The sequence below is a fragment of the Fusarium falciforme genome, chromosome 3 (genome assembly GCF_026873545.1).
Source record: "Fusarium falciforme chromosome 3, complete sequence".
NCBI lineage: Eukaryota > Fungi > Ascomycota > Sordariomycetes > Hypocreales > Nectriaceae > Fusarium > Fusarium falciforme.
In genome coordinates this window covers 2,803,486-2,830,140 of record NC_070546.1, presented here as the reverse complement: position 1 = coordinate 2,830,140, position 26,655 = coordinate 2,803,486, and the positions used below count along the sequence as shown (strand labels likewise).

The following is a 26,655-nucleotide window of genomic DNA, read 5'->3' as shown; positions in this document are numbered from 1 at the left end:
ACGAGAACAGCGGGAGTTTTTCTCCATGAGCAGTTAATCGCCTTAGAGGGCGTTACGAATTGTCAGTATAAACTCAAATATCAGATATAACAATATCTTTAAGTTATATGTATAAATCAGAGAGATATAGAGGGCATATATATTCTTAGGGATATCTATTAAAAATAATTACTAGGCTCTTTCTATATGCTCAGCTGATACCTTTGGGTCAAATATATACTCTCTAGATTAAATCTTCATCCCTGCTATATCACTGCTCGGCGAAGACCCGAATTCACCTCTCCCTCCACATCCCTCTTGGTCTCATCCGCCAAGCCCTCCTCAAACAGCTCCGCCCACCGCGTTGCCAAAGATGCCATGTCCCAATCTTTTAGACCCCCTCCTAGCTCTGCAGCCACAGATGTGACGAGCTTGCCCTCAAGGCCGCACGGCACGAACCGTGCCCACGGGTTCACCTCCTCGGGGCCCTCAACGGGCACATCAATGTTGACGGCAATGCCTAGCGCCGTAACGTGCCGCCGGTGGTGCACTCCCATGGCCGCGATCTTGCGTGCCGGCTGCCCCTCCGGCGTGGGGACCCAGACGCCGGGCTCGTCGCGGGTTGTGTATGTCTGTAGACCGAACAGGTCGGCCAGCAGACGCCGTGTCGTGGCCTCGAGATGGGCCGCATACGACATCACAGAGTACCGCGCGTATAGCGGCGAGTGCATGTCCAGCACCGGCCACAGCACTAGCTGTCCCGGACCGTGGTAGGTGGTCAACCCACCACGGGCTGTCTGTCTTACGTCCGGGATGAAGGTTTGCTCGGGGACGGCATCACGGCGGTGCGGGAGGGCAACCCGGAGGGGCGCACGGAACCGCGAGGCCTGGGTTGGTGTCAGGTCGGTTTGACGGCGGCCGAGGGTCAGAGTCGGGGTAGCTTCGAAGGACAAAAGATGCGGATGGGGCGGTTCGTCATCGGGGAGGGTCTTCCAGGCGAGCAGGCGAGAGCGGAGCTTCTCCTGAGCGGCGTCGGCGTCGTCATAGGGGACAAAGGCGCCGGGGCCGGAGCCGGTGAGGTGCTGATGCACAAGGAGGGAGGCCCATCGACGGGCGGCCGGCGTCCGGGTTTCGGAGCGGGCTAGAGTGGAGAGGAGGACGGCGGAGGGCCGTAGCCTTGGCTGCAACATGATCCCGGGCCAACAGGATGAGAATTCCTCACTGTTGGATTGGAGGACAACTGGCGGGGGGGAAGGAGGGGGGCGGTCGACGTGGCTTGGCAGGGATCTACGAAACAAGACCCCCCGTGTGACCTGACCTGAATCTCTTATGATGGAAAAAAGAAGGACTTTCCATCTGAAGATCTCGTGGGCCGGGGCGAGATGGCGCCGAGGGTAAAAAAAAGGGCGCTTGTGGAGATGTGACGTCGGCAATGAAAAAAGTCGGCGCCGGAGGGGGGAGGTTCCGAACTTTTTTGCACAGACTTTCATCCCGTCTTGTTCAGCTGAGCGCTTCAAGTCTCGATCGGCAGCTGTCAAACGGGCAAGATGGGTGATACCAACTTGAAGCCAATCCATCTGTTTGACCGAGACGAGCAAGAATCAAAAAGGTTATTGGCTGGAGCTTGGGGGTGGAAAACATTGCATGTCGACGCAATCACATGAATAGAGACTAACACGTACGACTGAGCTTGTGTGTCTTGATGCTCAGCTTCTTGGCAATACTTTGTCGCCTCATAATCGACAAGATCTCAAGGACAAACAACTGTATCGTCGGCATCATCAACTCGGATGCAATGACATCAGCGAAGCTACGCGTTTCTTCTTTGCTCTGCGCTAGCCTGGATGGATGGATAATGTCGGGGGGACAGCAGCAAGCTGAGCTTCCTCCTCCTCCCTGGTCGAAAATCGCCGCCAGTGTCGTCATCGCCCAGGCATTGGAGCGATGGGTCTGTTCCACCTGGAGGGGAGACGAGAGAGTCCCGCCCGTCTCCCCACCCTCTCTCTCTTGGCCCTGGAAAGCATCATGGGCTCTGTGCGGTGAACCAGGCTTTTTAGTGCCATTCACACAGAGTCTTTGGTGGTGATGGACCACGGGAGCCTACGTAACGCCTCCATCTCCAGACTGGACTGGACTGTGACTGTGATCCCCTTCCCCCTCCCTGGACCATCCCATCCCATCCATGATTTATTAGCCTTGTTCTCCCCAGAACCTGTTTGCCCACCTTTTTATTCTTCCTCTTCTCATCGTTGTCCCTCTAATAAGACATCATTCTCTATCGACTGAGACAAACATCCAGTGGCTCCACCAGCAACACGAGGCATCGGCAAAGCATCACATCACATTTGACTCTGTACATGCGCTATTGAAAAAGCTAAAAAAGAGAAGGGAAAAGAAACAATAACAAAAATCTACCTCGGCAAAGAAAAACAAGCTCCATCGCAATCTTTTGCTTCCTTTAACTCTCCCTTCTTCTTGTTTTACGCTTGCCTCCCTGCTTTTTCTTCCCTTCCCCATCTGCCGGTAATTAAACACGCCAAAACGCACGACCCCACTAGCGCCCTTTTTACAGTGCTTGCCTTGCTTCCCTAGTGGTGATCCTGGCGTGACGACACGACAAGCAATCAAATATAGCAGCAAAAATCAACCGACGTCGGCACATTTGACCTTCTTTCTTCTTCCTCGGTCAGGTTTTTAACTTGTCGAGCGAGCGACTCTTTTGCCAGTCAGACCGGGTTTGCTCAGCTTCTCTCGAAAATCAGTCACAATGGCAAAGCGTGAGTTTGCCCCTAAACACCAAAAATCTAACATCACCACTAATCGTGATTCCAGACGCCCCCCTCGGCCTCGCGGCCCTCGTCCTCCTCGCCGCGTCCCTCCTCTTCCTCTGGTTCATCATTCTCTCGGGCCTTAACAACACCACGCCCCTCAACAAGACCTATTTCCTCCGCGCCGACACAAGCGACATCACCGGCGCCCGCGACGTCACCCAGTGGACCTTTTTCTACATCTGTGGTGCCGGAAACAAGGACTGCAGCGGTGCTCGTCCTGCGCCCTCCATCGGCCGTGCCTGGAGCTCGAACCCCTCCGGTGCACCGGACTCGTTGGTCGGCGGCAGTGATGGTGACCGAACCTCGGGCAAGTACTTTTTGCTCTGGCGCTTCGGATGGGTGTTTATCCTCATCACCCTCTTCTTTGAGACGCTCGCCTTCTTTACTGGTTTCCTCGCCTGCTGCGGTCGTCTTGGCTCTGCCATCTCGGGATGCTTCTCGGCCCTGGCTCTGCTGTGCTCCTCAGTTGCCATGTCCCTGATGACGTATGTATTCCCTCACCCACAACGAAAATTCAACTCACTAACAACCTCAAGTGCCACCTTTGTCATGGCCCGTGATGCCTTCAAGTCTGATGGACGCTCCGCCTCCCTCGGCAGGTACGCCTTTGGCTTTGGCTGGGCCTCCTGGGCGGCTCTCTTCCTCGCCACCGTGCTCTTCTTCTTGGGCCTGCGCGGTGACAAGTCGTCCAGCGGGGGCGGCTACAGCGGCCGCACCTGGCGACGAAACCGCAGCGTCCGCAGCACCACGGGCTACGATGGCCGCCGCGTCAAGGACGACTACTCGTAGCGCGGGATGACGCCCTTGAAGCCGGCAACGGCCGCCGTGCGGGACGCGGAAGGGGATGGTGCTGGTGCGTCGGCTGAGGGTGAAGCCCGAGGCCAGGACCATGTTGAGCTTCGTCCTGTTCAAGATGAAGGCAACCGTCCTGTCAACACCGAAACTGTTGACTCGACAGCCAGAGCAGACGAAGATGATGTGGCCAACACCACCACTATCCCCTCTGAAACCACCACTGCCGCTGCCCAGGCCGGCAGCGGTAGCAAGACCTAACGTAATACGCTCACATCTCGGCCACCATCCATCTATCACCCGAGCACGCTGCTCGGGCTGTTGTATACACGATGTCTTTTTTCTTGGGAGGGTGGCATTCAAGCATGCTCCAGGAGTAATGTCGACGTTTTGTCCCCGAGTCATGAGCGATTAATCACATCAAACTGTAATGAATGATACCTATTGCGAGATAATACAATGAATAACGCAGTGCCTCAGTTTCCCAGTGTAGCAGTCAGCTTTGTTGCCATCCATGGATAGCTTCGTGACCTGGGTTCATCTTTGGCGCAATGTGCCGTGTAGTAACTTTGACTAAACATACATCCTGGCCGCTTAGTTTAGACATGGAGAGAGGAAACAAGCTGGCCGTAGGGGGGAAATAGCTTGTTTACTATACCATGCTCGACATCAAGCTTTTGCCATGCATCTCAACGAAGGTTATTTGAAGTTTGAAGGCGCCAGGCATTGCGCCTATGACATCTTCATAAAGTGGTTAAACGTATAAAAATACATGGCCCATATCTGGTCTGCTTCCTGATAGACACGTCTTTACCCTCTGCCTCCCGATAGAATACACCTGCCACTACTACGATCGTTCTAGAGACGATGCCGGCGTCTACCGACTCGGAAGTGAAGCCTCTCCCACCAGTCCCTGGCTGGGAATCTATCCCCCTCGACGCAGACTGGACGAATACCATCTTCGACATAAACTGGAAGCCCGGAATAGAGGGGAAGCGTTACTTTACAGACTTGTACGTTTTCTAAGTACCTCTCATCTTGCTTTCTAGATAAGCTGATGTTGTAAAGCCCCAGCCCCCAAAAGAAGACTTGGGATCGTGGCCCAGCTTTGGTAGCACTCCCCATTCTCGGTTTCTGTGGCTTCATGTATAGCATCTGGGACAAGATATGCCATTGGGAAGAGCTGATCTGGCCGAGCGATGATACCGCCACCACCATGCTGTTGAAGGCCTACTGAAAGAGCAGTACCCCTAACTGAAACGCCTGAGGAATGATATGGGTGCTCTATATCGTCCTACTCTGGGGCGGGCATCTCCATCTTCGACAGTCAATTCGGCGTCTTACGTGCTACCTAGTTTGCCGACAGCCAGGCCAAGCTCAAGGCTCAAGGATAGGAACTACCACATGGGCCAAGAAACAAACGAGACACCGATCTTGGCAAAGGAATGAGCACATCCTGCTCTAAGGATAGTAATAAAAGTAGAATATGATTACAAATATCATAGAAGAGACCCATGGAAGGTTTCTCTTATCATATCTCTTTAATCATTTTAGTATTTTATGAAACCTCGCCCACTCATCATAGAAGTCATGACCTTAGAGAGGAGTTATTAGATGCTTTGCCTCGTTTGTTTCTTGACCCTTTTGAGAATATGCTCTGGCTTTAAACAAGACTCACAGCCAAGAGTCCCTCAAAGCACATCCAACTCGATGACCGTTGATCGATGGAAACCTTGCTCACTCACAAATTCATTCAGTATGCTGACCGACCACGATGGTATTCAACTTTTTCCATTTATTTCTCTTGTTCCTCCTCCTTGTCTTACTTCACACATCCTCCCACTCACTATGCATCTCATCTCATCTCAGCCATTCTTAACCCAACGAAAGCCCGAAGTCGCCCTCAAAGCCCTCTCTTTGTCTTCCCATCCCTTCTTCTCGTGTCATTCACTTTTCCATCCCTTCGTATACGTACATGAGGAAACAAAACAAAACAAAAAAAAGAGGAACAAAAATGTGGTGCGCTGGCCGTTCCCAAACCGCCACCCCTTCACCCCTATTTAGTTCTGTTCGTCCATAAAAGAAATATGCATAGATCCAACCCATGTCCGTCTAAAACCATCCCAAAGCGTGTACAGGGCGTTTTCCAGGAAAATTCAATTCAATAGCAAATGTGGACCAACAGAGGGGATAGACAAATCCCGCAAGCAATACAGTGCTTGTTGTCTCGTCAACAAAGGTAGAACTGCAAGCTGAGCCATCACATGGATCTATTGCACCATGCCTGCCTGTCTGCCTTCAGAATCCCTCTTCTGTTTCACCAACCAGATACCTGCTCTGTTGGCGGGTCAACGTTTTCGTTCGTTTTCTCCGTTGATGCTTTGACATCCTCGCTGCGGCACTCATGCATTGTTCGGGCTCGAGACCGGACTAACAGTGTCGAGTGGTGCTGTGTGCAATGCTGGTCTCGCCGGCCCGTCACTATCCAGGCCTTCTCCCTTTCGGCGCAACACGTTGTTGACCCATTCTGCTACCTCGGCGTCTTCAGTGGATGACTTCAGGTCAATCTTGCCGACAGCTTCTGCCACCTTCTCGACCTCGTCTCCTTCCTCCGCCTCTTCAGTAATCGTTTGGGGTTTGCTGAATTCGCTAAGCCATGCGTGCTTCAGCATCATGGCATAGGTTGGTCGTTTCATGGGGATCTTGTGGAGGCACGCTCTGACAAAGTCCTTGGCCGTATCCGAGTAGCCCTCTTCTGGCATAGCCGGTGGTTCGCCCTCGACAATGGCCTGTTGATCCAGTTAGTTATCTGGCATGGTTGAAGATATATGAGGTCACTTACGCTCAGTTGGCTAAAGATGGTGGATGACACCTCAGGCGGGTAAGGGTAGGCACCCTTGGCACACTCGATAATGGTCAGACCTAGACTCCAGACATCGCTCTGGACGCTGTATGACCCGTCTGCGTTGCCTGCCTGTGCAAAACCGCCACCAGAGATTCGTTCCGGCGCCATGTAGCTCTGACAGCCGATGTTTGTCCTGGCTATGCTGGCCACGAGGTTACCACTGACGCCAAAATCGCAGATCTTGACCTGGCCGCGTGTGTTGACCAGGATGTTTGTCGGCTTGACATCACGGTGGATGATGCTGTGCTCGTCCTTGAGGGACTTGAGACCCATGACTGTCGAGTATGTGATCTTTCGTAGCACATTCTCTGGGATACCTCCGTTGTACAACTTGTCGATGGACCCGCCGTCCATGTACTCGATACACATGTAAACAGCGCCCTCTTGGAAGAAGGCACCGTAAAAGTCGATAATGTAAGGTGAAACACATTCGTGGAGGATGACGAGCTCCTTCAGAATAGTTGTGAACTTGGCATCGTCAAGCTCCAACCGCATCTCCTTCATGGCCATGATGGTCCCGGTTGTGCCGTCGCTCTTTTCTGAGTCGGCACCATCCTCGGCCGGCCTTACTGGTGTTGGGTCCGACTGCGAGTACTGGACAGGGACGGGCTTTCCACCGAGACCTTGACCGAACCGGGGAACTCTCCTCTTGGCATGCCTCACCTTGTAGACGGTTCCATAGTTACCCTTGCCCAGCTCTGCCAACGTTTCCACCTCGTCGAGTGAGATGCTAAAGGTCTGGCCGTTGGCAAAGTTGACTCCGGTCCGTGTAATTGTGGCAGCGCCATCAAACGTCACCCAACCCTTCTCAGTGTCGATGTATTTCTTAAAGTCGTCCATCTTCGACCCCTGACCTGTAGGACCCGTTCCGTTCGATTGTGGCTGGCCAGGCTTGTCGCCTGTAATGTCCGACAACTTCCCGGGAGGACCTGTTCGCCTCATGCCGGTGGTCGGGGCAGGGCTTGCTCCGCCCATATCAGACAGCTTCATGCCCATACCACCGCCCATCTTGGCCCTCCTCTCGCTCAATGACGGTTTCGGGAGGATGGGAGCGGACCTGGGATGTGAGACGGGGCTTGGCCGTTGCATATTAGGAGGCATGCGCAGATTCGCGGGGAAACCGTTTGACATGCTACCCGTTGGCGACTGTCCCGCAGGCGACATAGGGCCACCGCCAGCGGGCGACATGCCTTTCTGCATTCGCTGTTGATGTAACGCCCGCGCCTTGGCCATGATGCTGTTTTCTACCGAGGCACCACCGCTTCCGGCGAAGCTTGACGACGTCGACACAGGATGTCTAGCCATACCCAAGAGACCCATGGCTGTCGAATTCGGGTTCATGTTGGGGGGATCAGACACGGACCGTAACGACGGCATTCTTCTCGGGAGCTCATCGGGGCTGTCGTGGCTGGGAGATTCGAGCGGTGTGCTTGGTTCGGACGAGTCTTCAGAGCCTGGAGACGCAGGTGTGGAAAACTCCTTCAAGGACGAGTCGTCCGGCGTGGCCGGAACCGAGCCGGAGGCGGACATCGGAAGGGCACGGCGGAGCTACCTAGGTAAAAGAGACGAAGCAAGACTGTTGAGCAAGTTGTGATGGTGGAGGATCGGGATTTCTGCCAACAGCGGAAAACAGGTGGTAGAACAAAATTCGATAAGGCGGCGTCGAGGTCACGAGAGACAGCTTGCAAGGACCGCGGGGAGCTGTCGATCGGGAGACGGGACGCGATCGATTCGATGGGTACGAAGAGGAGGGATGGAGGGGAAGCAGATGGTGCGATTTTTGGAGCTAGACGGAGGCTCGCAGCGGGCGGTCTAGACCTTTAGAACTCTAGACTGCGACCAAAGCGACTGGGGGCCTTGTCGCCGGAGGATGAAGGTTGCAGAAGACCGGGGACGAAGAAGCCCAAAGAGGCACGCTGGTTTGTGATATCGGGATCGATGGCCCTTGAGCGGGTTGAAAATTGTGTTGCGTCGGGTGCAGATATTGCACTTGGGAGGTGATGGCGGATGCGCGAACAGGGATGCGGGTGCTGCGGAGCTTCTACCCAAACTGTATCATGAGAAGCCACCTCTCAACCATGATATGCCCAAAACAGGTGATGTTCGCGGGACGAGGTCGATGATGGTTCACGAACTTCGAGGAGGGGTCGACGAGGAGGTTTCTCGGCGGGATCTGAAATAGACTCAGCCGTTAGCATGCGTTTCTTTTTCCTGATGCGCCGCCTCTTGCTACTCGTGGCTAGGCCACCGGATGCACATGGCGATTGCACTCGTACCTCGACAATCCCCCTGGCTGCAATGAACCGCAAAAAGGCAATGGAATTGGCTCAGGTATCCATCCGATCCGGCGCGTCTCTGTGGTCGGGCAACGTGCAAGTGGCCGGGTGCGGGTGCGGGGTTGCGGGCAGGCTTGCGCAGGCGAACAGAGGAGCGAGGGAGGGGAAGACGAGGGGCCAATGACTTGTGTAAAGCTGCAGGCGGCGTCTGCGCGGGTAGGGATGCGCAGTGGAAGCTCAGAAGTTGCGAGGAGGTCGCTGTGAGGAGGAGAAGAGTAAGACGACGGTGAAGTGGATGGTGATGGTTTTGTGAGAAAGGCGCGAGAATGTGGTGGTGGTGAGGTTGGTATTTGGTTAAGGTTGGCTAGGACTGACCGGACGTGGAACCTCCAACCTAACCAGCAAAAAATCCGGTCCAAATTACGGCGCAGCTCTCCCCTCGGACACGCTGGGCACCGGCGCTGCCACTGGGCGCCGCTTCAGGTGGCTTCATGGCGAATGCCCCTATCCCTGCCCTGGACACTACAAGTACTTGGCGATGGATGGAACTCCCCGCGGCGGGCTTAGGTTGCGACAGGGATCCAACCTATCGACGACCTTTTGCAGTGGAGGGGAGGGCAGAAATCTGCGCTAATGTCACTGAAATTGTGTGACCAGTGCCAAATGGGCCCAGAAATATGGCCAAATGGGATTTTCATCTTTTCAGAGACCGCAATTCAGTGAGGTCAATGATCGCTGGTGCCGAGACGGTGATGTAATCCGTCAATCTCTACGATAATTTTCCAGACATTTTTAGCACCACGTCCAAGAGGAAACGGCTGCGCAAGCCCATATGATAAAATGGGTAATAATGCGCCGTTCGGGAAGGAGTATGGTTTTCCAAGGCTTCTCGCGCGATTCGTCCTTGATTTTGGGAAATTTGCGACGCCATCGTCGATGGGGAAGCTGTTGCGATGACGTTGATGCTGTCGATACAAACTGTGGCTTGAAGCAGGCCTTGGCTAGAGGTGGGTACTTGGATGGGCATAGGAGAAACACCGCAGGTTAAATTAGACCGACACAAGTATTAGTGCATCTCATATTATAAATCAGAGTGTCAGGTGTGCGTCTTATTTTATCAGCCTCGGCCCAGTCGGCTGCATCGCCTCGTAACCTGCTTGATGCCCTGCCTTGGCGGTGCAAGTGATGGGTCGGCGATATCCCCGCTACCCGCTGCCCACGATGAACATCTTTGACATGGCATCAATAGGAGTAAAGATATGCATGGATTTTCATCATAGAGAGGGTTAATCACCAGATAAGACAAAACGAAACAGGTGTATCTGGAACAGCACAAGATTATCACGCCTATCAGTCGACCAGAGACATAGGAGACATGTATCGGTACTATCGCGATGGAGATAAGTGTGGATGGAAAATTGGAGATGTTGATTTCACTTTGGTAATATTCCAAGGCATGCTGATATCTAACAAGCCAACTTGACACTGGCGCAGCATAAAACAACCTGTGCCAACCTCGAGTACCAACTGGAAAAGGACTGACAGTACAATGATATCTTGTCTCGTTTTTGCCGTCAACATTACCTGCTCGCGTGTGCATGCATCATGACAGACTGCACATCTCTACCCCTTGGAGTTGGAGACCAGGCCTGAGACAGCCCCAATCGTCATGGCATCGGGGCTCCAAACCTCACGTTCCACGTGGGGGAGCTGGCCTGCCAATGCTCCCTCGCCGCGTTTGACGTGCGGGCGATCAAAGCACACTCACTTCCACCTTGAGGATGTCTCTGACCTTGGTGGGATGGTTGTGTGATATGCATCATTCTCTCATGCCAGACATGTCTGGCCACTGGCCATTTTACGTTGACCCCTGGAACGCGGACTTTTACACATGGCGACGGAAGCAAGTAACCTGCCAAGGAATGCTTGATGAGCTTATGCAAGGGCTTTGCCATAGCGCAGGCAAAAGGGAATAATAATTTCACTCAAACCCCTTGAAGTTTCCAACGGGCTTATGGCTGGATGTTGAGGTTACCTTCTGGTCGGATTGAAAGGAGTTCATGGCTGGTGTCTCATGGATCAAAGATTCTCCTCAAGTCTCGTGACTTGTCTCGTGGAATTTCTTTTTGCCCATGGCTGGATCGTCCAGCACAGCCGCCTTCTCCTCAGCCGAATCCTGGGCTGGACCTTTTCTTGGCTTGTCCACTGCCGACCTCTGAGCATGGAGGGATGGACAACGTGCCTTGATTAAGCCATGACGAAGGCGGTTGTTGCCATGGCGCCACAGTCCAGTCCATTGGCGCCCCGCCCAGGTCAACTCTTTTTTCTCTACCCCTGTTCAAGCCACCCCGGGACGCTTGATGATGGATTCCGTCACCTCTTCAAACGTCGCTTCGTCTCGATCAATCAGCTTTGCTGCTGCTCGCGAATGTCTCAGCGACCGATTCGCTGGATGGCTCGCGAGGGGAGTCATCGATTGAGGCGTCGCGTCGACGTGGCCTCGTTACAGCACAGTCGCAGCGGGAGCCCAATTGGAGCCTGCTCTGATCGATAGTTGGCCTCCTAAAGACGCGTGGCGCGGTCATCAAAGTGTAGGAAATCCTTGTGTGTATCACCCACGCCCTGACGCCACGGCAAGGTTTCAGCTGCTCTGCCCCGGACGGTTCGGGCAATGGCTGGGTTACCTCAGGGCGCATATGCTCAAAAGCTTGTTCCGGGAGAGTTGCAGGTTGGTGTGCCCGTCACAAAGAAAGCGGCAGACAGCTCTCAAGGACCTGAAGCTCCAGCTCTGAGTTACTGTAACCGAGCAGCCCATGCAAGTGTCGACGGGGCATTTGACAGCGCAGAGCCTTTGTCATAGTTTACCTAGCTGAACTAGGTTATCAATCGACCATGGGGGAACGTGCATCATGGATTTGCTCCAGGTATCCAAGATCCAATCCATTGCCATGGCCGGCACCGCCGCCTTTCGCCCCATCTAAAGAGCCCACTCCCACGTCTTTTCCTTGATCTCGCCATCACTGCCGTTACTTTTTTTTCCCTCTTCCAACCTTAAAACAGAGCAAGGCCTGGCCAATTTCAGAGAGTCTTGCCTTTAATTGCTCTCCCCTGATCCTCCCGCGTCTGGCACTATTGGTCGTTGCCTGGGTGCCTTATCTTTCGCAGTCGCAGTCGCAGCCTGCGCGCCCCCCGATAAAAGAGTTCCCCTTATCGCCCCCCGATTTGCGCCGACCACCAACACCAACGCTTACTCCATCTTTACCAACAACGACGACGACGAAACGAAGCATCGCCAGTTTTTGATGGCTTCGTTGCGGACCTTTTCGGTACCGTCGTTCCGGCTGACGCAGTTGGCCCAAGATGCATACGAATTGCCTCTGCAGACCTTAGCGAACACTCATGAGTCGCATCCTTCTCTGGGGCATCTTTGCCTCCTGGTCTTTGAGGCCGTCCTCGAAGTAGTCTGTGTCAGTTTGCCAGGCTACATCGTCGCGCGACTCGGCCACTTTGATGCCGAGAAGCAGAAGTTTTTGGCAAACCTGAATGTGATGCTGTTCACACCATGCCTGAGTATGTCGCGCCTATAAACCTCTTGCGAGCTCTTTCAGACACTAACATCTACCAGTCTTCACAAAGCTCGCCTCGCAGCTTAACGCTGAGAAGCTTTCCGACCTCGCCATCATTCCCGTGATTTTCATCGTCCAGACCTTTGTGTCTTGGACCGTGTCCGTTCTCGTCGCGAAGGTGTTCCGATTCAACAGACGCGCCTCCAACTTTGTCACCGCCATGGGCGTCTTCGGCAACTCCAACTCTCTGCCCATTTCTCTCGTTCTCTCGCTTTCGCAGACACTCAAGGGCCTGCACTGGGACAAGGTTCCTGGAGATAACGATGATGAGGTCGGTGCCCGAGGCATCCTATATCTCCTTATCTTTCAGCAACTTGGTCAGCTCGTCCGCTGGAGCTGGGGCTATCACGTCCTCTTGGCTTCCAAGGACAAGTATCCTGAGTATCGCGAGCAGATCGCCGAGGAAGGACAGCGATATCACGATGAAGAACACGAGGAACCTGAGGTTGAGGTTCTGATCGACGGCCTTGATGGGGAAACCGAGGACGAGGGAGATCGCCAGAGCATCGATTCGGAAAACTATGACCCTGCCGGTCGCACGCCTATTGCCCATGCCTCCCGAGTTTCTCTGGCTGTTTCTAGCGATGATGATTTTCTTTCCAAGAAGACCACTTCCAAGAACCACCAGGGACAGGTTGGAACCAACGGCTATCTTAACGGCAACGAGGGTGGTATTGAGACATTCCCTCGCGTCCCATCGTTGGAAGACGATGAGGAGTCCCGTGGTTTCTTGGCGCGAGCGACCTCATCGGCAAAGGCCCCTTTCATTCGCCTCGGAAAGGCTACATCAAAGGGTGTCTGCAACTTGTACCAGAAGTCCCCCGCTCCGGTCAAGTCGTTCCTGAAGTTCATGAAGCGAGTCGGTGAGAAGTTCAACAACTTCATCTGGGAGTTCATGAACCCCCCGCTCTGGGCCATGCTTATTGCCATCCTGGTCGCCTCCATCCCTGCCCTTCAGCGTCTGTTCTTCGAAGAGGGCTCTTTTGTCCAGAACAGTGTCACCAACGCTATCCGTTCCAGTGGAGATGTCGCTGTCCCGCTGATCCTGGTTGTGCTGGGTGCCAACCTTGCGCGCAACACCATGGCTAAGGATGAAGCTCTTGACCCTGAGGAGGAGCGCATCGGTAACAAGCTCCTGGTCGCTTCGCTCCTTTGCCGCATGGTCTTGCCCACCGCTATCATGGCCCCAATGCTCGCGCTGATGGCCAAATACGTGCCCGTCAGCATTCTTGACGATCCCATTTTTGTCATTGTCTGCTTCCTGCTCACCGGCGCTCCTAGCGCTCTGCAGCTGGCCCAGATCTGCCAGATCAACAGTGTCTTTGAGAAGACCATGGGCAGAATTCTGTTCCAGAGCTATGTCATTTGGTAAGCTAAAACCGGTCCCTCGGCAAAATGCAGCCCGAGATGCGCTAACACCTGACAGGATTCTTCCCTCCACTCTTATTCTGGTAATGATGGCCCTCGAGGTTGTCGAGTGGGCTCGATGATAGATCTCTATACTTCCTTGATTGGAAAAACTACGAACACGACATTGTCGATTCGGCTTGGAACTCGATTGGTTTTGCTTTCTGAAATAACATGTGCGGGCGTTGAGGCGAGAGTTATACAATGGACAATATACGAATAGGTGCCACAAGGCAGATCTGAGTTGTTGGGACCAGACCCGACTTGGATGGACTGGGCTTTTAGGAATTGCGTCTTTTGCGTATGTTATCACATCACTTGGGATTGTCTGTCAAGCAGCACAAGGTCAAGTTTTGTTTAGAATTAGTATGAGGAACGACCTAGTATAAGAGCTTGTATTGTTAAGCTCATTTAAGTGTGGCAGCGAGCGTGATTGCAAGCACAGCCTGATACCAACATTAAATAATGATATTGTTTTGTCACGAATGACCTGAAACTGCCCCTCGATCAGCTAGTGCCATTAACCAAGTTCTCAGTCGGCACGATTTCCCAGTCTCTCACGGTTCCCTTCCAATCGCTGATGCGCACATCCCTGATATCCACTGACACAACCCTGACCTCCTCGCCAGCCACGAAACAATTGCGGCCGCCGTCCTGGGCGGGGCCATTGCCGCCATTGCCATTGCCCTGCTGAATCCGCTGGATATCGACCTCCTCAAAGGTGTTGTTCTCGAGATGCTGCTGGCGATAATATCGCTCCTCCTCAGTCCCGCTGGGCACCAAACGGGCGGCACCTCCTATGGTGGCACTGATGCTAGATAGCTGCGATGTGTTGAGGTTGAGGAGAAGGGAGGCGAGGCTGGAGCGTTGCTCGGGGCCGGGGGAACCACCAGAGAGGCGGCGGCCATGGGTAGGTGGTCGGTGAGAAACCCCTAGCTGAGATTAGCACGCCAACCCTGACAGATGAAAATCGAAGAATGAGATGCGCGACGTACAATCGTGGACGAGTAGAGACACATTGGGGTTTGCGACAAGATTGATAGTCTTGCGAGATGCCGGGTTCGTGGTCATGATGATGACCGGGTAGTTGGAGTAAGGCGACGAAGGCAGGTATGTGTAGTTCATGAGTGATACTTGTGGGATGTTGTCGTTGCATGTTGCCAGATGAAGCTATATCCAATGTCAATCTTCTGTATTAGAGATGATATCCAACGCAACGGGCTGTCGGCGATGCGGGGGAGGGGTGCAGCGTACGAAGCGAGCATTCTCAAGGCACTGGACAACGTCTGGGGGAAGCGTCGATGTTGTCTGCTTGTTAGTGTCGCCTTGAGAGGCCTCAGCGTTGAGTGGTATATTTTGATCCATTGTGTGATGATGAGTGTTTGTTGATGTTGATGATGGAGTTGACCAGGATGGAACTCGTCTCGACGCAGCTTCTCCAACTCGGCACATTCCGCGACTCCCGGCAGGAATGATGACAGCGCTTGAAGCTTAGTCATCTATCACTATCGATCTGGAGCTGGAGGGGCAGTCGCATGTGACGTAGCGGAGCAGCACCTTCCCCAGAGCGAGCTAAACAATTGATCTAGCAAGAGCTGCCGTCCGGGGAAGTCCTACCCGGCTACTTGCGGTTCCTCGCGGTCACGTTCGCCCTCAACCGGCTTGGACCTCTCAAGCCGACGGCATAGCACATTCACGGCATTAGAAACGAGGGTCATCAACCGAGAAGGTCCTTTTCGAATAAATTTTCCTCTTCTTCAGATGCTTCTCCTTGCAAACCTCCCCTCCTGAGGCCTTCTGAAGCTGCCATTGCTGTCTGTCTCTGAATTGGGTTCCTCTCTCTCCAACCGCCCGCCATGCGTTCCCTCCGCGCAAACCGTCGTCTTCCTCTGAAGCCTCTCCCTCGTCTCCTCTCTACGACCGCCTCTCCCAGTGCGGCCTCTGCTTCTACTGCCTCCTCCTCTTCTACTCCCAAGTATACACCGATCAATTCGGTCCTTATCGCCAACCGAGGCGAGATCGCCATCCGTATCAACCGTACTGCCGAACGCCTCGGCATTCGTGCTACCACAGTCTACACCGATGTCGACGCTGGCTCCTGGCATGCCTCGTCGGGTTTCCAATCACTTGGCCTCGGCCCTGCCAATGCCTATCTAGACGGCGAGAAAATCATTGCGCTGGCCAAGCAGAATGGTATTCAGGCCCTACACCCCGGATATGGCTTCCTGTCAGAGAACTCCAAGTTCGCGGAGCGCTGCGAAGAGGAGGGTATTGTGTTTGTCGGACCCCCAGCTACTGCTATGGCCGACATGGGACACAAGGCTCGCAGTAAGGAAATTATGACTGCTGCCAACGTTCCCTGTGTGCCGGGTTACCATGGCACGGAGCAGGGCGAGCAGGAGCTTCTAGAGCACGCCAAGAAGATCACATTCCCTGTTCTCCTCAAGAGTGTACGAGGAGGAGGCGGCAAGGGAATGCGAATTGTCTTGACAGAGGATGAGTTCTTGACGCAGCTCAAGAGTGCTCGTGCCGAGGCCAAGGCCTCCTTCGGTGAAGGCGGCGAGGTCATGCTGGTGGAGAAGTACATTGTCCGTCCTAGGCACGTTGAAGTCCAGGTATTCGCCGACAAGTGGGGGAACACTGTTGCCCTTGGCGAGCGAGACTGCAGTGTTCAACGACGACACCAGAAGATCCTGGAAGAGTCTCCTGCTCCTGATCTGGATGAGGCAACTCGACATGACCTCTGGGACAAGGCTAGGAAAGCTGCATCTGCCGTGGGCTACGTCGGTGCCGGCACTGTCGAGTTCATCCTCGACAAGGACACCAACAAGTTCTACTTTATGGAAATGAACACTCGACTCCAAGTGGAGCATCCCGTCACAGAGATGGTGACCGGCTTGGACTTGGTGGAATGGCAATTCCGAGTCGCTGCTGGCGAGAAGCTGCCCCTGACTCAAGCAGAGGTTGAGGAGCAGATGAACCAAAGGGGTGCTGCTATCGAGGCACGAATCTACGCAGAGAACCCTGAGAAGGGCTTCATTCCTGATTCAGGCAAGCTGGTGCGTGCCTATCTGCCTACCGAGTTGCAGAGTGAGGATGTCCGCCTGGATTGGGGATTCCGATCTGGCAGCACAATCTCGGAGGCATACGACGGCATGATTGCCAAGCTCATTGTGCGAGGCGATACAAGAGAGCGTGCCATTGCCAAGATGGAGAGCGTTCTGCGTGCTTACGAGATTGTCGGTGTTGCTACAAACATCGAGTTCCTCAAGCGACTCTGCCAGACTGACGCCTTTGTTGCCGGTGACGTCGAGACGGGCTTCATCGACAAGTGGCGAGACGAGCTCTTCAAGCCTAGACACATCAAGAACGAGGTATTCGCCCAAGCAGCTCTAGGCATGGTCAACTTTGAGCTCCGAAACTCTGTGCCCCATGGCCAGACACTAGGCTTTGGCGAGGCCAACACCATCGGTGAACGGAAGCTTGCCTTTAAGATCCTAGACGGATACAGCCAGGAGGAAGGCGAAGTTGTCGAAGCCAGTGTGACACAGACGGGTCACAACCTTTTCAATGTTGTCGTTTCTCGCAAGGGTGAAGAGACGCCCCAAGTCTTCACCAACATCGCATGCCAGCCAGAGCCAGAGGGCGAGGTGATGAAACTGGAGTCATACTTTCCCTTGGAGCGAATCCAGTCTTCCGTGGTGCCCCAGCATACAGACAACGATACCAAGGTCACCATCTTCCAACATGGAGTCAAGACAGATCTTGTCCTCCTACCACCCCAGTGGTATGAGAAGGCACTCGGCTTAAAGGAGGCGACTGCGTCGGTTGCTGCACCAATGCCTTGCAAGATCCTCAAGAATGAGGTAGTAGAGGGCCAGACAGTACAAAAGGGAGCGCCTCTTGTTGTGTAAGTGTTGTTCTGCGGACCTGTCAAACACGATGCTAATACGACATAGGATTGAGTCGATGAAGATGGAGACTGTCATCCGATCACCACAGGACGGCGTGATCAAGAAGCTAGCACACAAGGAAGGGGTAAGTGATAAAAGCCCAACCATTCCTATTCGAGATGATTCTAACAGGTTGTAGGACATTTGCAAAGCTGGAACAGTTCTGGTTTTGTTTGAAGAGGGTGAAGCCAAGGAGGGAGAGACTTGAGGACAATGAATACCATGATAATGTCGGGTTTTGGGGCGTCATAAGGAAGACAATTTTATGCGAATACATGGGCTTTCAGTGCGACTCATGTTACGAATGAGGCTACGTTGGGTTGCAAGAGGGCCTGGCCTATGTAGTCTCTTGATAAGGAGAGGATCTACATGACTCTTAGACTCTAGGATTGCAATGATGAGACAAGTTTAAATACTATTCTGAATACTACCAACTCCAGCCGTGATAATAACAAAGAGTGAGATATTGCCTGTAACTGTATGCCAGCTTTCCAAGATGTCCTGGAAGGTCTTTTCTCTTTACACCGTCTGTTTGTAAGTATGTGATGTCTGTATTCCTGTAAATGCCCATATCCAAACGCCTTGAAATCACATCTAACTCCCGGTCGTAAGTCGTAAACCCAAAATGAAAGAAGGTAGTTATCGATTGAGTCTCAGACTCTCTCAGAATGAAATATGGTAGCCACAGTCTACCTCGTGTGCATCTTGGTGTAGTCCTCGGGGAGGTATCTCGCAAGCTTGGACTTCTTTGCGGCCTTGCGGATGCGAACCCACCAATCTTGGAGGCGAGCTTCAAACTTGGGGTCTTTTTGTGATGTGAACGAGGTGAAGTTGTTGAGCAGATCCTAGAGAGTGGTCAGCATGACTAACATGAATAAACAGTAGCAATCTCTTACCTCCTGAATCGCCAGCGTGATGAATCCCAAAACAAATGCCACCCAGGCCAGCGTCCCCTTGGTGCTCAGAAACTGGTTTCCGCCGCGGAACTCGACCGTTCCCGTGCATTTGCCCGTCTTGGGGTTGGGAAAGATGTTTTGAAAGTTCCACAGCACGTAGCGGTTTCCCTGCATGTAAAAGTATAGCTCCGTCTCGGACCCCTTGGCCTTGATTTCAGTCGCCACCTTGTGCAGGGAGGCATTGCTCCTCCCGCACAGCATGAGAGTGTCGTGGAGGCCCGATCCTTCGCTCTGCGAGTTGGGGCGGCAGTACTGGTTCTGGCGACGCGCCTGTGGGAGCACGGCGGCGACAAAGTCCTGGTAGACGACCGTGGCGAAGGCGATGCGACGGAGGGATCGCAGGGAGAACTTGTTGTGAAGGGAGACGGGCGTTACGTGGACGTGGCCGCCGCAAGAGACGTCCCTCTGGGGGTTGAAGTGGACGCGCATGGCTTCCCAGAACTCGCCGAGGATGCTGCTAACCTCTTGGGTTGTGTCGAGGCGGGGGGAGACGACCTCCATGCAAACTAGTGACGACGTCAGTGGCGAACTAGACAAGAATATCACGACTTGTGAAATGTTGTGTTTAGTATATAAACTCACCCATGGGCCGCTCCCTCTTCAAGGAGCCATCTCTGGTCACAAACCACTTGCCTCCGTAGTACTCGGGATGCTTGCTGTACCTGGAGTTGTCGTCGTGAACGGCCTCGATGCCCCGGTTTCGCAGCTTCTGGGCGAGTTGGCGATACCAGTCGACGTTGGTGAAGCTCTCACCGCCGCCGTACGGCTTGGCGACGGCCTCGATCTCGATGCCAAAGTTGTAGTTTCTAACCATGATGGACGTTTGCTTGTCTTCGATGAAGGATGAGAGATGAAGGAGAAAGGGTAAGAGAAAAGACCCGAGCTTGCTTGTGTATATGAGGCCCTCTAAAAGTTTCCGTATGTATGTCGTCTGCCGTATCACATTGTCTGTCCGTCTGTTCGCCCTGCTCAACTCAACAAAAACACGAGCAAATTGTACGTATTTCTTTGGCGCTCAACTCAGTTTAAACATTGCCCGCATGACCTGAAGCTGTCACATCTCGAAAAGAGGAGAGAAGGAGAAAGAAAAGCAAAAAAAGTCTCCGTCCTATTAATGCAGAATCGAAGCAGAGCCCAGGTCGCTGTCACTTGCGGGTCCACCCGCCGGGGATCACGGAGGCTAGTCCGTGTGGGGCCGGGGCCTTAGCCGGAAGAAGAGGAGGAGTAGCCCAACCTTCTTCTTTCTTTAGCGGCAACGGGCTGGGCCGTCTCGTAGCGTCTCAATTGACAGTGAGGCTATCGGATGACTGTTCAACGTTACTTTTACTCTGTCACAGCCTGGGGAGGCGCCCACGTCGGACCCAGGCATTCGGGCCCCCGTCAGACTCTGCCGTGCTCTGCTATTAGAGGCTGACCCTCCCCCTGAACGTGGACGACGGCAATTGGCTCTTGGTCGAGGCCCTTGCTGCCCAATGTGACTCTCACACAAGTCAGAGACATCACCGCCAGACGACACGCACACGATGGTCCACACGCCGCATCTCGCTCCGCCTCCTCGGAACTGTTCTGGCCTCGCCAGCTCGCCTTGCCCTCGCCTGGCTTGACCGTCAACTCATGACGTGCCTCTTGCGAGGGAGCCAACCTACCCCCATCCATTAATCTCCGTTAGCTCACTAATTGCTCTCCTCACCTCACGCATCTCCCTTTTTTTTCTACTCTCCCCCTACTCGCCAATCTCGTTAGCCCACTCACACACGCACTCACATCACACATCACACATCACACATCACATACATACATACATACATACACTCCGGCCATCGGATGCACGGAGCTTCCTGCCTCCGGATCATCTTCAACAGCATGGCCTCGCACGCCCCGGTCACCGCTACCGCCGCCGCCACCAACAAGTACTATTTCGCCTATGGCAGCAACCTCCACCTCGAGCAGATGAAGCGCCGGTGCCCCGGCAGCAAGCTCATCGGCAGTGCAAAGCTATGGCACTACCGCTGGCAGATCAACGAGCGTGGATATGCTAATGTCATGGAGGCTGACGGTCACTGGGTCGAGGGTCTCGTCTTTGAGATCAACCAGCGTGATGAGTCCCGCCTGGATGTCAATGAAGGTGTCTCCAAGAATGCCTACCAGAAGTGCTACATGACCGTCATGCTTCGGCGTGCAGAGTCGTCTCTATATCGCCGGCCCGTATCCTGGATCGTCAATAACGGAGGTCCAGCCCAGGCACGTCAGATGGCAGCAGAACAGAGGAGATCCGTCAACCACGATCCACACTGGGAGCAGAATGTGCTAGTGTACATCAGTCCTCAGTACATCGTCGACAGCCCGCCCAAGGAGGAATACATAAACCGGATCAACCTGGGCATCGCCGATGCTAGGGTCCTGGGTGTTGCTGAAGACTACATCAGCAACTGTATCCGGCCGTTTGTACCGGCAACAACTCCAAAGGAGACCACGGCGCCAAAGACAACAGGTTCTGGGACAACAGCAACAACACCTACCAAGCCCAAGGTTGTGGGAAAGGTTCCGAGTCCAGGAAGAAAGGCTGTCAAGCAGCCCGTTCGAGAAGCCAGGAGACCTGCCGGTGCTGCTGCTGCTTCAAAGAGAACTCCAAACCCGTCACCAGCTCGATCAGCCCCAGGAGTTAGCCTGGCACGAGCTTCAAGACCAACGCAGGCTCAATCTCAGGCAGCTCGTCGAGCTAGGAGCCAGGACCCCCCAAGAGTAGTCGTGAATACCTCTGGACGGTCAGGACCATCTCACAGGCGAGCACGCTCGCATGCCTACTCGCAACCACCACCCCTTCCCCCAAGGCCATTATCTGAACAGGTTGCCGAGTACTACCAAGAGAACACTCTTCGACCCCCCACCACAAACCGTCAACGGGCTACCTCGGACGTCGGGGCACCACCACCTCTGCCACCTCGGCCTGCCCGTCGAATGCGCAGCATACCCGTCATCATTGTTCAGGAAAGTCACAGTAGTTCATGGCGCAGATAAAAAGAGTCGACGAGCTGGAATACCAGCCTCGACGTCATCAACATTCTGGAGATACTCATACAAAAGTGATGGCCCTCGTGCGTCTATATGTTTCATTGCCTTGTCATCCATCGTCCGCTAACTCCTGTCCGTTAACAAAAGAAACTCGCCTCACACATGAAATCTCATCTGTGTCTGGTCGATGCCGATACTACAGACCCAGCCGTCCCTAAACACACGGTCAGAGCTTGGAAAGGTGACCGGAACGGGGGTTCTTACTTCTCGCGGGCCCTCTCGCCACGCTTCGGCTGGGACCTTGTGATGACGGTGCATTGTCCCATAGCCATCTCATCACGGTTGGTGCTTGGCTTACTTCGCCTTCTGCGTTGTTGACGAGGACGGTGGGTTTCACAATTGCTTTCACGCCCTGTTTCTTTCCTTCTTCCATCCTCTCGACGAATAGTCCAGGGGCAACGTCAAAGAGGTACGACACGTTTCGTCGTGACGGCGAGGTTTGTTTGGTTCCGCTCAGATCGAGAATCATGCCGTTGCTCGCAAGATTCAGGCATTGGTAAACCTCCAGTCTAGACGCGGCCGTGCGAGGGGCGGGCCATTTCAATGAGAAGGAGCTTGAGGCCAGATGGAGTTGATGGACAAGGTCTGATGCGGGCTCAACAATGCTGCGGCGAACTGAGCTGTGTAGCTCTGCAGGAGGTGTCCTGGGAGCAATGACTGAGAGGAGAGTGGTCAAATCATTGGTGACCATATGGAGGTATCGTGACCGTCGGGTTTTAAAGATGGGTTGATGTGTCAATGCTGTGAGCGTTTCGCTCCTCCACTCTCTGCATTGGGCCTCATCTAGAGTAAATTAGTCTCAGGTATAACGGAGTTTACAGGGGAGATTTACCTCTTGGGAGCCGAGACATGGTGCTCTGAAGTTCGTCGAGCCACATTAGGGTCCCATCCTCTTCTGTGTCATCCAGGGGACAATAGAATGATTTCGAAAACAAGGCAAGGTACAGGTAGTTCATGATGGCCCCCATTATGTGATACTCATCAGACTGGTCGGCATTCAGGCAACGCCTTGACTGCTCTCTGAGGAGGGCAACAAAGCGCGACGCCTCTGGGGGAACTGTTCTCGACCTGAGACGGCCACTCTCTAGATCCTCAAGGATATCCTTGACCCGGTTCTCAACCCACCGCTGGACGTTTCCTACCAAGTTCTTGTAGGCTTCCCTCGCCTCGGTCTCAGTAATGTCCTTTCTGTTGGGCTGTAGACGAAAAATCTGTTCCTGGGCATCCTGTAGCTGCTTGGCCTTGCTCTTGGTTTCCCTCCGGGATTCGGAAAGCTGTTTCTGGGCGCTGGCGAGTTTCTTCTCCAGGGCTTCAACCTTGGCCGAGAGCTTGCTCTTCTCAGTCTCTCGGTTCTCGATTTCCTGCTGCCGGGAGTCCAGTACATTCTCGGTGAAGCGGCGTAGATGGGTCTCGTTGGTCAGCTTGGTTTTGAGATCAGGGCTCTGAGGAGAGGTCCCCTTTCCTACCGGGCCATTCTGTTCTGCTGGTCCTTGCTTGTTCCCATTTTGAGCCGGAGTTCCGGCCTCTGACTTCATGGTGTTTTGCTGATAGACTCCAAGGCGGTTGCCCTCAATGACGACACAGGGTAAATGTCATCTAGGCTGTCAGCAGCGTATTTGAGGGCGATTCACCGTCTAACCTAGGCCAAGCTCAACTGAGTCCGACAGCTTCAGCCCGACACGATGGAGTGAAGCCACATGTGGCACGACCGGGTCATTCCCTCGATGCATCGCCAATAAACGCCGTGGTTGCGCGATAAAGACCCAAGCAAGCAGCCTCACGGTCCGGTTGGACGACGGCTGTGTCTCAATTAGGCGCTGGTCGATGGCTACCTAACGCACCCAACTCGCTCTCCGCTATGTGACACAAAAAGTCGGTCTCGCCTCAGAGCTCCACCACAGACCTTGTGACTGGCCTCCCACCGTCGTTTTCTGCATGCAGGGCCAAGAGCACGGTGCTCCAAACCATGTCCGCCTACTGGATCCGACGCCCTGCGTGAGGCCGGGGAGTGGCAGGCGATGAGTTGGTCGTCGCAGCCTCCAGTAGTCGGTGAATGAGGCCCAAGCAAAGGCCCCAGTTCCCCCCCAGCAGTGAGGCCCGAAAGGATCGCAACAGCAGCGTCGTGGCCACCAAAAGAGCTGGTCGGGTGCTGATGAAAAATGATCCGAAGCCCTGCTGATCTCTGTCATACCCAATGAAGCGTCGACGAAGCGAAATCTAAGCGAAAACGCCATTTCATTTGCAGGTCCGAATAATCCGACTGGAATGCCGCCTTGCCCCGATACATTCATTGTAAAGAGGCCCGCGGAATGCCATACCTGGTCGCCTTGTGTCACCAGCAGTTGATATAGCGATGAGACAGCCATAGCAGGGAACCTCGAGATAGCAACCATCAGCCATGAGCAGCCGAAGAATCATCGTTTCGATAGATTTCGGAACGACTTACTCAGGGGTTGCTTGGGCCGATACAACTCGAGTAAGCCGTCTGGTCTGCCCTTGTATCTCGAGACACTCCACTAACCTCCATCAGCCCGATGTTCAACATGTTGTGACGAGCTGGCCCGCCGTCGGCTCCTCCAAGAGCAGTCCCAAGGTGCCGACCGAGCTCCGGAAGGTCGCCAACGGATGGCAATGGGGATTTCAAATTCCCGAGTCGGCCAAGAGAAGTAAATACTTCAAACTGTTCGTCTGCCTTCTGTGGTCGTTTCAGTCGCTTGGTCTAATCAAGTAACCCTTGCAGGAAGCTAGACGACACTGGCCAAATAACCAAGGATGGAGAGTCAGCTCAAGATCTGACCAAGGTATACCTATCATGCCTCCACGCGCATTTCGTCACCATTCTGGAGGCACGGTTGTCGCCAAGTGTAGTGAGGTCGACCCCCATGGACTTCGTTGTGACAGTTCCTGCGATCTGGTCACCTGCGGCAAAGCAGGCCACAGAGCGGGCAGCTGCAATGGCTGGATTCTGTGGACATCAAAGGATTATGCTTATTTCGGAACCGGTATGTTCGGTATCAGGATGAGATTGCAGTCCTAACTGGCGTGTAGGAAGCAGCAGCACTCTATACCCTCAAGACTCTGAGCCCTGCCACGTTACAAGTAGGGCGCAAGTTTGTTGTTTGTGACGCAGGAGGTGGCACTGTCGATCTGATCTCCTATCAAGTCACACAAGTCGGCAAGCTCGAGGTCAACGAAGTCACAGAGGGCACTGGTGGGAAGTGCGGCTCCTCGATGCTCAACACCCGCTTCCGCCGGCATCTGAAGCAAACCCATGGTGAAAAGTACTGGACTGATGAGAGGCTCATAGTCGCTCTGAACGAATTTGAGTCCGTAAGTAATCCATGCATCCCCCAAAAGTGCCCCAGCTCTAAGTGTCGTAGTTCAAGAAGACCTTTTCTCCCAAGGGCGAGCCCCTGACAATCAAGGTCGAACCCAGCCTTGGTCTGCGGCGAAACCGGTACACAATGTCGCAAGAGGACATGAAGACCAAGATCTTTGAACCTATCATGAAAGATATTGTCTGCCTCATCAAGGAGCAAATCAAGATGGCAGGAGATGGTGTTGCTGCTGTGATCATGGTTGGAGGATTTGGCCAGAGCCGATATCTCAAGTCCCGTGTGCGGGAGGCCATCTCATCCAAAACCGAGGTTCTTCAACCGGAGAGCGGATGGACTGCCGTCGTCAAGGGCGCGGCAATCCATGGACTCAGTCGGTACTCGCCAGCAATATCGCGGGTGGAGGTTGCATCCCGAGTTGCGAGAAGATCGTACGGAGTATGCTTGCTGACCAAGTACGATATGATGAGGCATGATCCAAAGGAAGCGTGGGTAGTTCGGGTCGCTCTTCAAGTCCCCGCTGACATGTCGCAGTTTCTGGTCCGAAAAGGAGCAGGAGACGGTAGTCACTGAAATGTGCTGGTTCATCAGAAAGGTAACAACACTTACAAGGGCTGATAACATCCCGGTATTGACATGAGCAGGGCGAGTCTTACCCCGAGGGTAAACCGTCAACAATCGAGTATCAGTGTGACCTTCCCGTCATGCTTGGCCATGAGCCACAGACCGAGATCGAAATATTCAGTCATAGCGACGACTCAAAGACCCCCATCCACCTGGACTCAAGCACACAGTATATCGGGACGCTCTCGCTTGACTTGAAAAAGATCCCTGCCTCTGCCAAGAGAACTGCCAAGGTCAGGCGCATGGGGTGGCATCGGTACTATTGTCTCAAGGGAGTCATCGAAGCCAGTTATGGGTCAGCAGAAATCACATACAAGGTCAAACTTGGAGGTAAGAAAAATCAAGATGAATTAAAGACCCCATCCTTCTAACACGGTCCCGCAGGAGTTACGCATGATGTGGTAACTGTCCGGTACGAACGGTAAGGACAAAGGCTGGCTGGATGCCGCACAATTGTACGACAGAAAGGAGACAAGTTCTCCACGAAGTAATGAATTATCTCAGATCAAGTTCAGGCGTTTGTTGTTTGTAAACATGTTCGTCAATGGAGTCAAATTTGGTGGTGTAAGTAGGTAGGTAGTTGTAGGAGGCAAGTGCATCTAATTCAAGCATTTGAGACCGAACATGATCCACCAACTAACACACACCACGGCATAAGGTCACTATCAAGAAAGAACATGTATACAAATAAGCCATGAACTTCATATATGTAATATATTGTATAGAAAGTTTTACAATATCTTGATACCTGAAAATAGTTGAAACAAAAATTGACAGTACTTGGTTTCTCACATCTCCTGTTCCCCTCCTAGTCAGAGACAAGTGGGAAGATGCCAGCCAGGCAGTGGACCATGTAAAGTGGTCACGTGTACTCGCGTTAAGCCCCACTACCCATCGTC

General features: G+C 53.6%; 10 protein-coding genes and 1 pseudogene across 11 annotated transcripts, besides 1 other annotated feature; 6 read left to right on the top strand and 5 right to left on the bottom strand.

The window, feature by feature from the left end:
- Positions 1-245: 245 nt before the first annotated feature.
- Positions 246-1,373, bottom strand: NCS54_00417000 (BPL/LPL catalytic domain-containing protein; the record flags this gene model as incomplete). The annotated part of the gene is made up of 1 exon (XM_053149717.1): positions 246-1,373. The coding sequence occupies exon 1, from the start codon at positions 1,167-1,169 to the stop codon at positions 246-248; it is 924 nt and encodes a 307-aa protein (XP_053005692.1). The 5' UTR covers positions 1,170-1,373.
- Positions 1,374-2,746: 1,373 nt separating this feature from the next.
- NCS54_00416900 (Hypothetical protein) lies at positions 2,747-3,599 on the top strand (the record flags this gene model as incomplete). The annotated part of the gene is made up of 3 exons (XM_053149716.1): positions 2,747-2,756; positions 2,812-3,295; positions 3,347-3,599. 3 exons carry the CDS (start codon positions 2,747-2,749, stop codon positions 3,597-3,599), a joined length of 747 nt encoding a protein of 248 aa, XP_053005691.1.
- Positions 3,600-4,469: 870 nt separating this feature from the next.
- Positions 4,470-4,839, top strand: NCS54_00416800 (Hypothetical protein; the record flags this gene model as incomplete). The annotated part of the gene is made up of 2 exons (XM_053149715.1): positions 4,470-4,615; positions 4,671-4,839. The coding sequence occupies 2 exons, from the start codon at positions 4,470-4,472 to the stop codon at positions 4,837-4,839; spliced, it is 315 nt and encodes a 104-aa protein (XP_053005690.1).
- A 1,165-nt stretch (positions 4,840-6,004) lies between these two features.
- NCS54_00416700 (Protein kinase domain-containing protein) lies at positions 6,005-8,037 on the bottom strand (the record flags this gene model as incomplete). Its single annotated transcript, XM_053149714.1, has 2 exons — positions 6,005-6,391; positions 6,445-8,037. The coding sequence occupies 2 exons, from the start codon at positions 8,035-8,037 to the stop codon at positions 6,005-6,007; spliced, it is 1,980 nt and encodes a 659-aa protein (XP_053005689.1).
- Positions 8,038-12,085: 4,048 nt separating this feature from the next.
- On the top strand, positions 12,086-13,899 carry NCS54_00416600 (Hypothetical protein; the record flags this gene model as incomplete). Its single annotated transcript, XM_053149713.1, has 3 exons — positions 12,086-12,353; positions 12,409-13,777; positions 13,836-13,899. 3 exons carry the CDS (start codon positions 12,086-12,088, stop codon positions 13,897-13,899), a joined length of 1,701 nt encoding a protein of 566 aa, XP_053005688.1.
- A 424-nt stretch (positions 13,900-14,323) lies between these two features.
- NCS54_00416500 (Putative PNPOx domain-containing protein) lies at positions 14,324-15,181 on the bottom strand (the record flags this gene model as incomplete). Its single annotated transcript, XM_053149712.1, has 3 exons — positions 14,324-14,748; positions 14,812-14,986; positions 15,071-15,181. The coding sequence occupies 3 exons, from the start codon at positions 15,179-15,181 to the stop codon at positions 14,324-14,326; spliced, it is 711 nt and encodes a 236-aa protein (XP_053005687.1).
- A 491-nt stretch (positions 15,182-15,672) lies between these two features.
- Positions 15,673-17,977, top strand: NCS54_00416400 (Hypothetical protein; the record flags this gene model as incomplete). Its single annotated transcript, XM_053149711.1, has 3 exons — positions 15,673-17,726; positions 17,776-17,854; positions 17,909-17,977. The coding sequence occupies 3 exons, from the start codon at positions 15,673-15,675 to the stop codon at positions 17,975-17,977; spliced, it is 2,202 nt and encodes a 733-aa protein (XP_053005686.1).
- Positions 17,978-18,458: 481 nt separating this feature from the next.
- Positions 18,459-19,539, bottom strand: NCS54_00416300 (Hypothetical protein; the record flags this gene model as incomplete). The annotated part of the gene is made up of 3 exons (XM_053149710.1): positions 18,459-18,614; positions 18,666-19,231; positions 19,308-19,539. 3 exons carry the CDS (start codon positions 19,537-19,539, stop codon positions 18,459-18,461), a joined length of 954 nt encoding a protein of 317 aa, XP_053005685.1.
- Positions 19,540-20,549: 1,010 nt separating this feature from the next.
- Positions 20,550-21,743, top strand: NCS54_00416200 (Gamma-glutamylcyclotransferase; the record flags this gene model as incomplete). Its single annotated transcript, XM_053149709.1, has 1 exon — positions 20,550-21,743. The coding sequence occupies one exon, from the start codon at positions 20,550-20,552 to the stop codon at positions 21,741-21,743; it is 1,194 nt and encodes a 397-aa protein (XP_053005684.1).
- A 164-nt stretch (positions 21,744-21,907) lies between these two features.
- Positions 21,908-23,365, bottom strand: NCS54_00416100 (annotated as a pseudogene). Its single transcript has 3 exons — positions 22,630-23,365; positions 22,002-22,580; positions 21,908-21,951 (listed from the first exon to the last, which is right to left on the bottom strand).
- Positions 21,908-23,365: a sequence feature.
- An 830-nt stretch (positions 23,366-24,195) lies between these two features.
- On the top strand, positions 24,196-26,181 carry NCS54_00416000 (Hypothetical protein; the record flags this gene model as incomplete). Its single annotated transcript, XM_053149708.1, has 8 exons — positions 24,196-24,273; positions 24,328-24,479; positions 24,538-24,799; positions 24,846-25,127; positions 25,178-25,620; positions 25,667-25,727; positions 25,777-26,086; positions 26,141-26,181. The coding sequence occupies 8 exons, from the start codon at positions 24,196-24,198 to the stop codon at positions 26,179-26,181; spliced, it is 1,629 nt and encodes a 542-aa protein (XP_053005683.1).
- Positions 26,182-26,655: the final 474 nt, after the last annotated feature.